The sequence below is a fragment of the Balaenoptera ricei genome, chromosome 15, assembly GCF_028023285.1.
Source record: "Balaenoptera ricei isolate mBalRic1 chromosome 15, mBalRic1.hap2, whole genome shotgun sequence".
Classification (NCBI taxonomy): Eukaryota; Metazoa; Chordata; class Mammalia; order Artiodactyla; family Balaenopteridae; genus Balaenoptera; species Balaenoptera ricei.
The window spans coordinates 74,115,524-74,129,454 of record NC_082653.1 but is presented as its reverse complement, the minus strand read 5'-3'; the positions used below and the strand labels follow the sequence as shown (position 1 = coordinate 74,129,454).

General features: G+C 40.9%; 1 protein-coding gene across 3 annotated transcripts in view; it reads right to left on the bottom strand.

Moving 5' to 3' along the window:
• LOC132348630 (small ribosomal subunit protein uS17m) overlaps window positions 1-13,931 on the bottom strand; it is a 42,295-nt gene that overhangs the window by 18,286 nt on the left and 10,078 nt on the right. For 2 of the 3 annotated variants that reach the window (XM_059896349.1, XM_059896351.1), the window contains exons 3-5: window positions 13,683-13,768; window positions 2,081-2,207; window positions 1,661-1,753 (exon numbers count right to left, since the gene is read on the bottom strand). In XM_059896349.1, coding sequence (XP_059752332.1) covers window positions 1,661-1,753; window positions 2,081-2,207; window positions 13,683-13,766 — 304 coding nt within the window. In that variant the 5' untranslated portion in view covers window positions 13,767-13,768. Of the gene's footprint in view, window positions 1-1,660; window positions 1,754-2,080; window positions 2,208-5,575; window positions 5,872-13,682; window positions 13,769-13,931 lie in introns of those variants that run through there. The other variant, XM_059896350.1, reaches the window with a different exon arrangement.

Sequence of the window (13,931 nt, the reverse complement as noted above, 5' to 3'; positions counted from 1 at the left end):
GGCTCCTGGAACCACAGGTAAGTGTGGTGCTCTAGGCTCCTACAGCCTAGGAGTAGATTTCAGGGCATTCACTGCCTAAGGCCTATCTTCCAGAACTTTCATTTATCCCTGGAAACAGGGCAGCCTGATCAACATACCAGGAGGAGTGATAGTGCATGAAATGTACAAGTACTGCTCCCCCATGGTAGACACCCTCAAGGCACATCAGATCTTCAACCAAAGGGTTGCCACCCGGCAAGACGCCAGGGGACAGGGTCTAGACTCCAGATGGAGACAATGATTATCTTGGACTTTAAAGCAGTTTTGAAAAACAAACTCTAGTCTCTGCTCCAGCTCCTCACCTAACCCAAGCCCCTATGTTTGTAGACATGACTGCAACTGCCCTTAAGAGGAGGGTGGTCACTGCTAAGGACGAACACCCTCATCAAGCATTATACAGGGGCTTCCCTGGTGGCGCAGTGGTTAAGAATCCGCCTGCCAATGCAGGGGACACAGGTTCGAGCCCTGGTCCGGGAAGATCCCACATGCCACGGAGCAACTAAGCCCATGCACAACTACTGAAGCCTGTGCTCTAGAGCCTGCGAGCCACAACTACTGAGCCCGTGCGCCTCAACTACTGAAGCCCACGCGCCTAGAGCCCGTGCTCCACAACAAGAGAAGCCACCGCAATGAGAAGCCCGTGCACCGCAACGAAGAGCAGCCCCCGCTCACTGCAACCAGAGAAAGCCCGTGCGCAGCAACGAAGACCCAATGAAGCCAAAAAAAAAGATGATAGCATGACATTCATAAACACAAATATAATCTAAAATTTGGGAAGAGAATGTGGGTGAAATACTGAGGCTAGAAATGGGAAAATGAACATAGAAAGGCCACTTAAAAGCACGATACTACAGAGTGAACACCAAGTCCATAAGAATATATGGATTTAGAAGAATAAGGAGGGAGGGAGGGTATTTAAAGGAGCAGGTAGAGAGACAGGGGAGAGGCCAGAAGAGGCAACAATGGTGTGTATCACAAGCCAGAGTGGACTTTCAAGAAAGTCAAGTCAGCACAGTTAAATGCAACACAATCATAGGAGACAATAACTGTGGTTTTTTAGTCACTGGATTTGACTGGAAGGAAGTCAGTGGTAATCTCCAAGAAAACAATTTTAGTAACACCAGTAGGACACCTTTGTCACATCACAAAGGTGAGCTAGAGAATTAAAACTGAGGCTATGGGTTTTAGACAAGTTTAACGTGTTTGATAATAAAAAGAAAAAAAAATGAATGAAAAATGGGTAAAAATGGCAGAGGATTTTTGATATGGAGAAGGAAAAGATTTAAAGAATACCAAGAGGATGTATGAACAAAGAAGAGAAAGAAAATGCTTCGTGGAGATTTGCAACATCAGGGTATTTATGGACATTCAAACTAACACCTTCAAAATAAATTTGTGTTGTGTAAGTTTTTTAAATAATAAGTATATATTATCTGTTTAATCAGAAGAAAAGTAAGAGAGTCATTTCCACTTTGGAAAAATATCAAATATGAACTGAATTTTTAAGAAGCATGCCTCTTTAAATCCCAGAGGCAGATGTTTGTAACACACTCAGTTAAGTATTTCAAAAGCGACTATTTTCCTTCACTGAGTTGCAAATACCCGAATGCTCGCTTCTCACCTGGATGAGTGTCTGGTGGGCTGTCTGTTTCCATCATCCACTGCTCCTCCTGCTCCAACTGAGTGATCACCTCTGGCTTATAAAGTTGATGCCCTATTCATGGGAAAAAATGTGTATCTTAGAATTTTATACTGGGAACAAAAATCTCTCTCAGAACTCATTTCCAACCTGTTTAATCTTTAGGGGCTCTGGATTTGGAAAGGGGAGGCTTCAGAGGCAGCAAACTAAAGCTACCCATCTCAAAATCAGGACCTTTCACCTGAGAAGAAAGCAAAAAACAAAGGTCTCTGTCTCCAAACCTGATTAGCATTCTTTCATCCTGGCCTGAACTATATACACAAAAGCTTTGAAGGTTTTCACTACTAAAGGAAAGAAACCCATGTAGAATGAGTTCCAGTCTTACAGGGATGCCATCCTTACCCAGTGCAACCAGGTTCCTATAGTTCTCCAGCATCACGTCTCGGTAGAGGTTCTTCTGAGCAGGGTATAGCTGGTCCCACTCCTCTTTGGTGAAGTCCACAGCCACGTCCTGGAATGTCAGTGATTCCTGAAACACCAAGTACATCCTTGCTCAGCCAGAAAACTTTTTTTTACAGGGGCCCTTAGGGGAAGAGGCAAAGGTGCTGCAGTAGATAAAGGTTAGGATGCCTAAACAGTTGTGCTGAAAGTCTTCAGGGCTCTGAGTAATCCAGGTCAAAATTTTGGAAGCAACAATTCTATCTTCTATCACCTTTCAGGACAGGTATAAAAACATGCATGAAATAATGCTTGCTTTTAGGCTTTTTACAACCTGCTGCAGAGGAAACTCTCTCGTATCATCTAAACGATTAAAAAGCTACATGGAAAATTCATGCTATTAAGATTTCAGAATTGAAAGAATTCAGAATATGTTGAAATAGTGAAAGTAGGTATCAAGTTGGTGGATCATGTGTACCTCCTTAACAGATTTTTAAGCTTTAGACAAAAGAGGAGAGAGAATATTCCAGTGTGTTTAAAAAGAAAAAAAAAAAAAAAGGCAACAAGGGCAAATAGGTTGAGAGTAGAAGGCACGTGATGCATGTTGGGATCAGTAAAAGAAAAAGCCCATCCTCTCCCTTTTTCTTTCTATAATCTTCCTGGACTGTTTAAGAGTAAGTTGCAGAGGGACTTCCCTGGTGGTGCAGTGGTTAAGAATCCGCCTGCCAATGCAGGGGACACGGGTTCGAGCCCTGGTCTGGGAAGATCCCACATGCTGCGGAGCAACTAAGCCCGTGCACCACAACTAACTGAGCCTGCGCTCTAGAGCCCATGAGCCACAACTACTGAGCCTGCGTGCCACAACTACTAAAGTCCGTGCTCCGCAACAAGAGAAGCCACCCAATGAGAAGCTGGCGCACCGCAACGAAGAGTAGCCCCCACTCGCTGCAACTAGAGAAAGCCTGCGAGCAGAAACGAAGACCCAACGCGGCCAAAAATAAATAAATAAAAATAAATAAATCTATTAAAAAAAAGAGTAAGTTGCAGAGGTGATGCCCCTTTACCCCTAAAAAATTTGTTTATTTCCTAAATACAAGGAATTCTCTTACGTAACAACAGTAGGATGATCAAAATCAGGAAATTAACATCGATACAGTGCTGTTGTCTAAGCTATATACTTATTCAGATTTCACTAAATGTCCTAATAATGTCCTTTATAACCAAAATCAAGATTTTTGGTTGTCTTGTATCTTTTGTCTCCTTTAATCTGCAACAGTTCCCCAGCCCTTCTTTGTATTTCCTAACACTGACATTTTGAAAGCACAGGCTAGTTATTTTGTAGAATAAACCTCAATTTGGGCTTGTCTAATGTCTCATCATGAGTAGATTCACACTATGCATTTATGGCAGGAATAGTCCAGGAGCGATGCTGGGTTCTTCTCAGTGAATTGTACGCATTGTTGACTAGTTCCATTACTGGCAGTGTTAACTTTGATAATTTGGTTAAGGTGGTTACCTACCAGTAATTTCCCCTGGAAGATTACTATTGAATCCTGTAATTACTAAGTTTCTTGTGGGGGAGATACTTTGTTCCGCCTCAAACTTTCACCCACTCGTTTTGGCTTTCACTGATAATTCTTGCCTGAACCAACTGTAATTTTCATGGTGCTTTTCTAATGCCGACACTCTTTGTACATTATTAGTTGGCTTTCTACTGTGCTGAAGCAGTTTCCCTTCCTATTTATTCATTAATTTATATGAGGTGGATTTACTTACTTATTTTATTCTATAAGTTATAATCATTTACTATCATTATTTTAAAAATGCTCAGATGGTCCTAGATTTAGCCAGAAGAAGCCCCTTCAAACTGGCTTCTTTGTTCTTTCGAAATGTACCTATCATTCTTTGAGTACTTTACTTTTTGGGATAGAAAGATGTTCTTTCAAGGTTCATGTTGTGCTTTTCCTGCTCCAAACCTGGACTCAGCCATTTCTCAAAGGATCCCTGATTCCTTCTAATGGTCAAATACTGAGCAGCTCTGCTTCCCACTAGAAGATCTACAGGGTCACAGTCTGTCATGTTCTGCTCTGTTGGTCAAATACTGAGTGGCTATGTCTGGTTACTTTTAATGGAGAATGGCACTTGGACACCAATATCTGGGCACTAGATGTGTCCAATGCTACTGGAGTATTACTGCTTCTAGGCCCTCTCAGGGGTTGCACCTGGGAAAGAGAGGAATATACATAATGATGTATGTATACACACACAACTCCATACCCAATTCTGTATTTAGTTATATGTATTAAAACCCATGAGTCCACACTGACACCTCTAATTCTAATCCAACATGGCAAGGTTCATTCCATCCTTCTCTCTTTTCATATCTGTAATTCCCTTCTCTGACCATGAGAAACCTGGCTCCTATTATGCACAATGAATTTACTTATTTGCTCAATCCTAGAAGGTAAAGAAAGTGGTTTCAGTATTGCTAACACATGTCTCAGTGCAAAACAAGCCTACAAATGAGAGTTCACTATTTAGAACTGTTTTGCTTTTAGCCTGAGGACATATAGTATAAATAACTATTTAGGTTCAAAAGTTAACTCCTTTTCAGTGTGGTTATATCAGTAATTTGAAGTACAGTTTGGTTCACTTGTTTCTGTTTGTATTCAATTTTAAGCCCTCCTCCCATACCGCCCCACTCCACTCCCTCTTTTTCACCCCAGTCCCATATAAGCCCTACAAGTAACCAAACTCATTAGACTCAAGTTTACCCTTCCAATGTCTCTTTTTGCTCAAACAAGCAAATAGATTTATATGCATATTTTAAAAATATTTGTTTGCGCCGGGTCTTAGTTGCAGCAGGTGGGCTCCTTAGTTGTGGCACACGAACTCTTAGTTGCAGCATGCATGTGGGATCGAGTTGCCTGACCAGGGATCAAACCTGGGCCCCCTGCATTGGGAGTGTGGAGTTTATCCACTGTGCAACCAGGGAAGTCCCTATGTGCATATTTTTATTTCCTCTTCTTTCTTACACAAAAGTAGCATTTTACAGATACTCTTTTGCACTTTGATATTTTTCCACTGAACAGCTTATCCTGGAAATCCCTCCACATCAATTCATAGATATCTTCCTCATTCTTTTTTATAACTGGATGGGACACTGTGAATGTTCCACAATTTATTTAACTAGTCTATTAACAGACATTTTAGCTGCTTTCTACTCTCTTGCTACTACAAATCATGCTGTAATGAATTATCTTTTATGTATATTATTCTGCAATTGCATGTAAGTCTATCTCTAGAATCCAAAAGAGTATATGAATCTGCAATTTTGATATATATTGTCAAACTGACCTCCACAGGGGTTGTATCAGTTCTGTAATTATCTATTGCTGTATAACAAACCACCCCCAAATTTAGTGGCTCAAAACAACAACAATCATTTATTTTGCTCACAGAATCTGTAACATGCGCAGGACTCAGTGAGACTAGCTCATCTTTGTTCCACTTTGTTTCAGCTGGGGCGGCTCAACTTTGGGCTGTAGGATTCACTTTTAAGAGGCTCATTCATGTGGCTGGCAAGTTGGTGCTGGCTGTCAGCTGTGAGCTCAACCAGGGGCCTCAGGTTCTCTCCATACGGGCCTCTCCACAGGCTGCTTGGGCTTCCTCACGGCATGGTAGCTGGACCCCAAATGCAAAACTCCCAAGAGAACCAGCTTTCATCATCCAGCCTCAAGAGTCACATAGCTTCACTAAAAAAAGAGGTGATATATGTATATGTATAACTGATTCACTTTGCTGTACAGCAGAAACTAACACAACATTGTAAATCAACTAGACTCCAATAAAAATTTAAAAAAAAAGAGTCACATAGCTTCAGTTCCACCACAGTCACAGGCCTGCCCAGATCCAAGGGGAAGGAACACACTCCCACATCTCTTGATAGAAAGAGTATTTAAATCATAGTACATGAGGAGCCTATGGAATGGGAGAAATTGTGCCATTTTCAGAAAATACAATCTGCTACTGTCTACCCTCTGAATGTAAACATTCACATCCCTCCCACATGCAAAATACACTCATCTTCCTCAAGACCCCCATGTTTCATCCCGTTAGAGCGTCAGTGTGAAGTCCAGGATCTTGTCACCTATATCAGGTCCACATGCAGATGAGGATCTTTGAGCGCAGTTCCTCAGGTACAGTTCCTTGAAAGCTTTCTCCCTATTTTTCCTTCTGTGAGCTAAAGAAATAGTAATCTGGCCCCACCCTCTACCCTTCACAAACTCGAAGTCGTGGGAAAGGCATAGAAATAACCACTAGAGACGCTCCGATTCAAGTACACAGCAATTCATAGCAATTCTAAAATGTAGCTGAGCTGGGCACATGTTGAGAGGTGTGAATGACAAATAGTTTTCTTTTCAAGCTCAGTAATTCCTGGCTCCTTTATATTTATTTTTTAGACTTTTTTAAAAATTGAAATATTGTTTATGTACAATATTATATGTTACAGGTATAGAGTATAGTGATTCACAAATTTAAAGGTTATACTCCATTTATAGTTATTATAAAATACTGGCTATATTCCCTGTGTTGTATATCCTTGTAGCTTATTTTATACATAATAGCTTGTACCTCTTAATCCCCTACCAATTGTATTGCCCCACTCTGCTTCCCTCTCCCCACTAGTTTGTTCTCTATATCTGCAAGTCAGCTTTTTTTGTTTTATTTACTAGTTTGTTGTGTTTTTTAGATTTCACGCGTAAGTGATATCATACAGTATTTGTCTTTCTCTGACTTATGTCATTTAGCATAATGCCCTCCAAGTTCATCCATGTTGCTGCAAATGGTACTTTCATTCCTTTTTATGACTGAGTAGTATTTTGTTGTGTATATATATATATACATATATATATACATGTGTATATATATATACATATATATACATATACATATATATATATATATATATATATATATATGTACATATATATACCACATGTTTATCCATTCATCTGTTGATGGACACTGAGGTTGCTTCCACATCTTGGCAATTGTAAATGCCACTCTGATCACTGGGGTGCATGTATCTTTTCAAATTAGTGTTTTAGATTTTTTTGGATATATACCCAGGAGTGGAATTGCCGGGTCATGTGGTAGTTCTATTTTTAGTTTTTTGAGAGACCTCCATACTGTTTTCCACAGTGGCTGCACCAACTTACATTCCCACCAACATTGTATGAGGGTTCCCTTTTCTCCACATCCTCGCAAAAATTTGTTATTTGTGTTCTTTTTGATGACAGCCATTCTGACAAGTATGAGGTGATATCTCATTGTGGTTTTGATTTGCATTTCACTGATGATTAGCAATGTTGAGCGTATTTTCATGTCTGGTTCCTGTATATTTCTTTTTTTATCTTCTTTTTCCTCTAGCATTTTACTTTAGGCAGCCAGAAGCTGACAGTTGGCACTTTCAATCTTCTACCTGTAAATCTCCTTAAATAGATCATTGAGTCCATTAAGTATATTTCCTATTTTCCTTGTTACTGGAGGTGACAGTGTTGACCAAAATTCCTTCTTCAAGCTTCCCCTTTCCTCCAGCTCATAGTAAGATTTTCCTTATTATCCTTTAAGCCCTGTGAAAGGTCCCATAGGCCTCCACTAACTCTCCTTGAGGCCATTATGATTCTACTAATAACCTTTTCCTTTCCATCTTCTGCCCTTTGTTCAACTGGCTCTGCTGCAAAGCCGATGCCACATGTTCTATGTTTGTTTTGGTAGCACACCACTTCCAGGTAACAAAATCTGTACCAGTTATTTATCTATCTCCGCATAATAAACCACCTCAAAACTTGGGGGATTAAAACAGCAACTATCATTGATTTTGCTCACAAATCTGTAATCTGGGCATAACTTAGTGGGGACAGCTTGCCTCTGATCTACATGGCATCAGCTGGGAGGGCTTGACTGTGGTTTGGAGAGTCTACTTTCAAGATGGCTCACTCACATGGCTGGCAAGTTGGTACTGGCTCTCACTGAGAGCTCAGCCAGGTCTGTGGGCCTTGGTTCCTCTTCATGTAGGTTTCTCCATGAGCTGTTTGGATTTGTGTGTGTGTGTGGCAAGGTGGCTGGATTTAGACCAAGCATCATGAGAGAATGAAGCGGAAGTCTTACTGCCTCTTATGACCTGCCTTGAAAGTCACATAGTTTCACTTCTACCGGTCACAAGCTCGCACAGATTCAATGGAGGGAACACTGACCTCGATGTCTCTTGATGGGATGAATGTCAAAGTCATTGTATAGAAAGCATTTTGGATGGCAGATATTTGGTCATTTTTCTGGAAATGCAATCTGCCACACACTCACATTAGCAATGTAAGAGAGTGTCTGTTTTCCCAAAGTTTTGCCAAGAGAGTACGTTATCAAGCTTGTGGAAAATATCAACCCCGTAGGAAATACAAAGCTTGGTGATAAAATGTCAAGCTTTCTCTAGTTTTAATTTAAATTTCCTCTTGTTATGAGTACAGATGAACATTTTTCCTGTGTTTAAGATGCACTTGAATTTTCTTTCCTGTGAACTGTCTTTTTATGTTGTTTGTACATTTTTTCAATTGGACTCCTAATCTCTTACCTGATTTAGAGGAGTGTTTTATTATTATTAGAAAGACTACTATTATTATTAGAAAGATTACCCCACTACAATTTGAGTAGCAAAAATATTTTTCCGAATTTGACATGTCTTTTTACTTTGCTTACAGTTTTCTTTTCTCATACAGATTTTTGGGTATTTTTAAAGAGTTGAACCCATCCATTTTTTCTTTTATGGCTTCTGGATTCTCAGTTGTAATTAGAAAGTCTTTACTCAGTGAACGCTATAAAGGAATTCTCCCATTTTATTCTTGTGTAACTTCTATGCCTTAATTTTTCACATTTAAATATTTGATCAGTTTGAAGACTATTCTGATGTAAAGTATGGGGTATGGATTCAACTTTACCTTTTTCCAGGTGGCTCCACAGAAATACCATCAATTATTGAATAACCCATCTTTTCACCACTGGTTTGAGATATGACCTATATTATATGCTAAATTTGTATTTGTTCAACAGATATTTATTCAGTGCTTCCTACGTGCCAACTATAGTGCTTGAGATATACTAGTGAACAAGAGACTAAAATTCTCTTCCTTTATGAAACTCTAGCAGAGGAAGTAGACGATAAACATGATAACTAGGTAAATTACATAGTGTGTTAGAAGATAAAAGAAGAGTAGAGGAAGAGGGTTTGAGAATGTGGAGGTGAGGCAGTTGCAATTTTATATAAGGTGGTCAGGAAAGATATCATTGAAGAGGTGACAATGGAGAAAAGACTTGAAAAGTTAACAGTACAAAGGCAAGAGTGTGTGTGGCATGATCAAGGACGATGAATGAGGCCAGGGTAGCTACAGTGGAATGAGCAAGGGGGAGAAGTAAACGATGAAGTCAGAGAGGTAACAGGTCCGGATTCTGCAGGACTGTTTAGGACATCATAAGGACTTTGGCTTTTACTCTGAGTGAAATGGGAGCCATGCGTTTTGAGAACAGGAGTGACATGGTCTGATCTACCATTACCCTGCTATTTCCTGGGCTACATCTTTTTTTTTTTTAACATCTTTATTGGAGTATAATTGCTTTCTGCTTTGTAACAAAGTGAATCAGCTATACACATACATATATCCCCATATCTCCTCCCTCTTGCGTCTCCCTCCCACCCTCCCTATCCCACCCCTCTAGGTGTTCACAAAGCACTGAGCTGATCTCCCTGTGCTATGCAGCTGCTTCCCACTAGCTATCTATTTTACATTTGGTAGTGTGTATATGTCCATGCCACTCTCTCACTTCGTCCCAGCTTACCCTTCCCCCTCCCTGTGTCCTCAAGTACATTCTCTACGTGGGCTACATTTTTTGAAGTCATCTTTTTTCTTCCTTTGTCTTTATCCCTCTCACTAATCTCTGCTGTTTCCCAGAGCAAAGCACTCAAGTCCACCTATTTTTCTCCATCTTCTAATTTTAAGGTATTACTTTCTATCATCTAGAATACTGCAGTAGCTTCCTAAAGGATCTCTCCCCTTTCCTTTCTTGCCTTTCACAAATGCACTTACTATCTAGCATGCACCAGGGTGATGTTTAAAGTAGAATTCAGTTACTTATTATGTTACTACCTTGCTTAAATTCTCTCAAAGGCTTTCCACTACACTTAGAATAAAAACTGAACTTCTTATCATGGTCATAAAGCCCTGTATACATAGCCCCTGCATACTTCTCCAAGTTTATTCCAAGTCCCCCTCTCCGTCCACTCCAACAACAGTGGCCTTCTTTTGACTTCTCAAATATACCCATAGTTTTTGTACATGATGTTTGGCACATGCCTAAAATGCTCTTTTCCACTTACTTTTTTTTTTTTTTCCAAATCTGCTTTTTTATTGACCTCAGAAGCTGTCATCAAGCTTCCTTATATCCAATTTAGTTTTCTCTGGTACACTGTTTATAGTTAAAAAAAATTTTTTTTAATAAATTTTATTTATTTATTTATGGCTGCATTGGGTCTTCATTGCTGCACGCGGGCTTTCTCTAGTTGCAGCGAACAGAGACTACTCTTCGTTGCGGTGCGTGGGCTTCTCACTGTGGTGGCTTCTCTTGTTGCGGAGCACGGGCTCTAGGCGCGCAGACTTCAGTAGTTGTGGCACGTGGGCTCAGTAGTTGTGGCATGCGGGCTCTAGAGCGCAGGCTCAGTAGTTGTGGCGCATGGGCTTAGCTGCTCTGCGGCATGTGGGATCTTCCCGGACCAGGGCTCAAACCCCTGTCCCCTGCATTGGCAGGCGGATTCTTAACCCCTGCGCCACCAGGGAAGCCCTAAAATATTTTTGAACAGGTGTATTTATACGGTTCAAAAAAGGTCTCACATTCCTGGTACAATTGACCTGGTCCCCACCTCCATTCCCACAGATAATCGCTATTATCAGTATTTTATGTATTCTTCTAGAGTTTCTTTGTGTAAATATAAGCAGATACAAATTTCTTATTCTTTCCAGTGCCCTGGTGCCCAGATATACAGCAGTTCAATTGGGTTGCAACCTGTGAACAGATGTTGCTATGAGATTGTAGAGATGGTCTACTTACTTTTTATAACTCCTATATTCTCCTTCACATCCCACCTTAAATTTCGCTTCCCCAGAAAGTTCTTCCCTGATTCCCTAATGCATATTCACAACGCCTTATTCTTATTATGTATAATAAACATCTCAATTTGCAATTCCTTAGTAGATCTGCTGAATGTCTGTCTCTGCTAAACAACTTGGGTTTAGGACCATGTCTGTTTTGCTCACTGATGTAGTTCTGATGCCAAGCACAATTTCTGGCACATAGCAACTGCTCAAAAAATACTTGTTGAATGAATGAATGATCTTTCTTCTGAACAAAGTAAATGGTTCTGGAAAATTAAAGCAAACTCCTCTGGCTAGAATGCCAAGAAGCAGATATGCTACCTTAGTTCTCAATGTCTTTCTATCCCTGTCTGTGGGGAGCCTTACAATTAAGAGTAAACTGAGTGAATCTATTCCTTGCAACCCAAAGCACTGATACCGAATAAATGCTAAAGCTCGGCAGACGGTCTCCTTATGGTCCCTGCTCTTGCTCAAGTTCTATTTCCTGTCTTCTCTAATGTCCAAATACTACCTCATATCAGCACAAATTCAAACTCTCCTTTCCTCATGAAGTCTTCCCTCGCCCCTCTATTCTTATTTTTCCCTTTCTTTTCTTTTTTTTAATTTTTTTGGCTGCGTCAGGTCTTAGTTGTGGTGCGTAGGCTCTTCATTGCGGCACGCGGGCTTCTCTCTAGCTGCAGCGTGCAGGCTCCTCTCTAGTTGTGGCGTGCAGGTTTTCTCCCTCTAGTTGTGGCACATGGGCTCCAGGGCGCGGGGGCTCTGTAGTTTGCGGTACGCAGGCTCTCTAGTTGAGGCGCCTGGGGGCTCAGTAATTGTGGTGCGCGGGCTTAGTTGCCCTGCGGCATGTGGGATCTTAGTTCCCTGACCAGGGACTGAACCTGCGCCCCCTGCATTGGAAGGCGGATTCTTTACCACTGGACCACCATGGAAGTCCTGGTCCCCTCCAGTCTTATTTATTTATTTACTTATTTATGGCTGCATTGGGTCTTCATTGCTGCGCGCGGGCTTTCTCTAGTTGCGGCGAGCGGGGGCTACTCTTCGTTGCGGTGTGTGGGCTTCTCATTGCAGTGGCTTCTCTTGTTGCGGAGCACAGGCTCTAGGCGTGCGGGCTTCAGTAGTTGTGGCACGTGGGCTCTACAGCGCAGGCTCAGTCGTTGTGGCACATGGGCTTAGCTGCTCCGCAGCATGTGGGATCTTCCCGGACCAGGGCTCGAACCCATGTCCCCTGCACTGGCAGGCGGATTCTTAACCACTGAGCCACCAGGGAAGCCCCCACCACTCCAGTCTTAATTGGACTTCTGTCCTCTCTGAGCACCTGCTGTATTTGTTGTCTTTGGCATTCAGAGAAGAACCCAACATTACACTTTTCTGAATATTAATTGTGTGATGTAGGCTTTAAAAAATCTCCTCCAATGAATTTGCTACCTGTGGATAATGATTATCTCATAACAACATGGAACAACAGAAGTCCTCCTTTCTGAAGCAATCAAGACTGGTATCTGGTATGTACCAGCTGGTTAAAGTGGAGATCCATAAACAATATCTCAAAGATTTAAACATTTAAATTTAAAATACATAAGTGTACATTTATTCCCTTGTCTTTTGATATGAGAATGATTTTAATGATTGAGGGCCCATATCCAAAATGTATCACTTCCTGTTTCATTAAATCAGAACAAGCAAATGACTCTTAGGAAATAATACTGGTGTAGAACCCTCTGAGATTTTTAGGATTTTCCTTCAATGTTTTACAGTTTTGCTCACACCTAATTTGACAGCAATATTTTAAAAGGTGACTGGTATTTACTGAGTCTTTCCAAAGCATTCAACTAGTTTTCATAGAAACAACTTATCATACTTATACCTCATAGAGATTTACATCATACTTAATCAAATTGTAACAACAGGTTTAAACAGGTTTTGGAAGAGATACAACAGATTCTTGATAAATACTAACTTGTGTCAACAGATGTTCTCAGGTACATTAACAGTCCTGTTGCCTTCAAGCAGTCACAGTGACTTGGGCATCATTCATTGTCTGCAGACACAGTGGCAAGTGTTGTTTGAATTCTAGTGAGTTATTTAAGGGAAGGGTGATTAAAACACAGTCTATGGCTTCTTGTGTTACCTTTACAACATCTAGCTCAGACATGAGTCCATGATCTGGTAAAAGTGCTGAAGGAGAGAAGAGCTATAAAGGGGCACATAAGGAGAGTGGGAAACATCCCGTAGAGATCAGCATCTGTCACAAGAGTCTCAAGTGCTCTGGATTTTGGGGGCTTAGTACTTCTGAAAATTGAAAAATAAAAGTGCCCGCATTCTGAGAACTATAATAGCACTTCAGAGGAGAGTAAAACTGAACTTACCTGAGACCGCTGTATCTGTGATCCAACATTCATTTCCTTCTCCATGTTTCCCTCCAGGGAAAGTACAGCATTCTGAGAAGGCATTACTGGGAAAAAGAGAAAAGAAGAATCTTGTCAACGTATGACATTAAGGCTGAACCTAAATCTTGGGCCTTTTGTTTTGGATTAGGATGGCAAATGGTTTAGAGAGAAGCCCTCTAAGACATAAGCCTAAAGGCTGGGTGACTTAACTGTGACATTCTTGTTCCT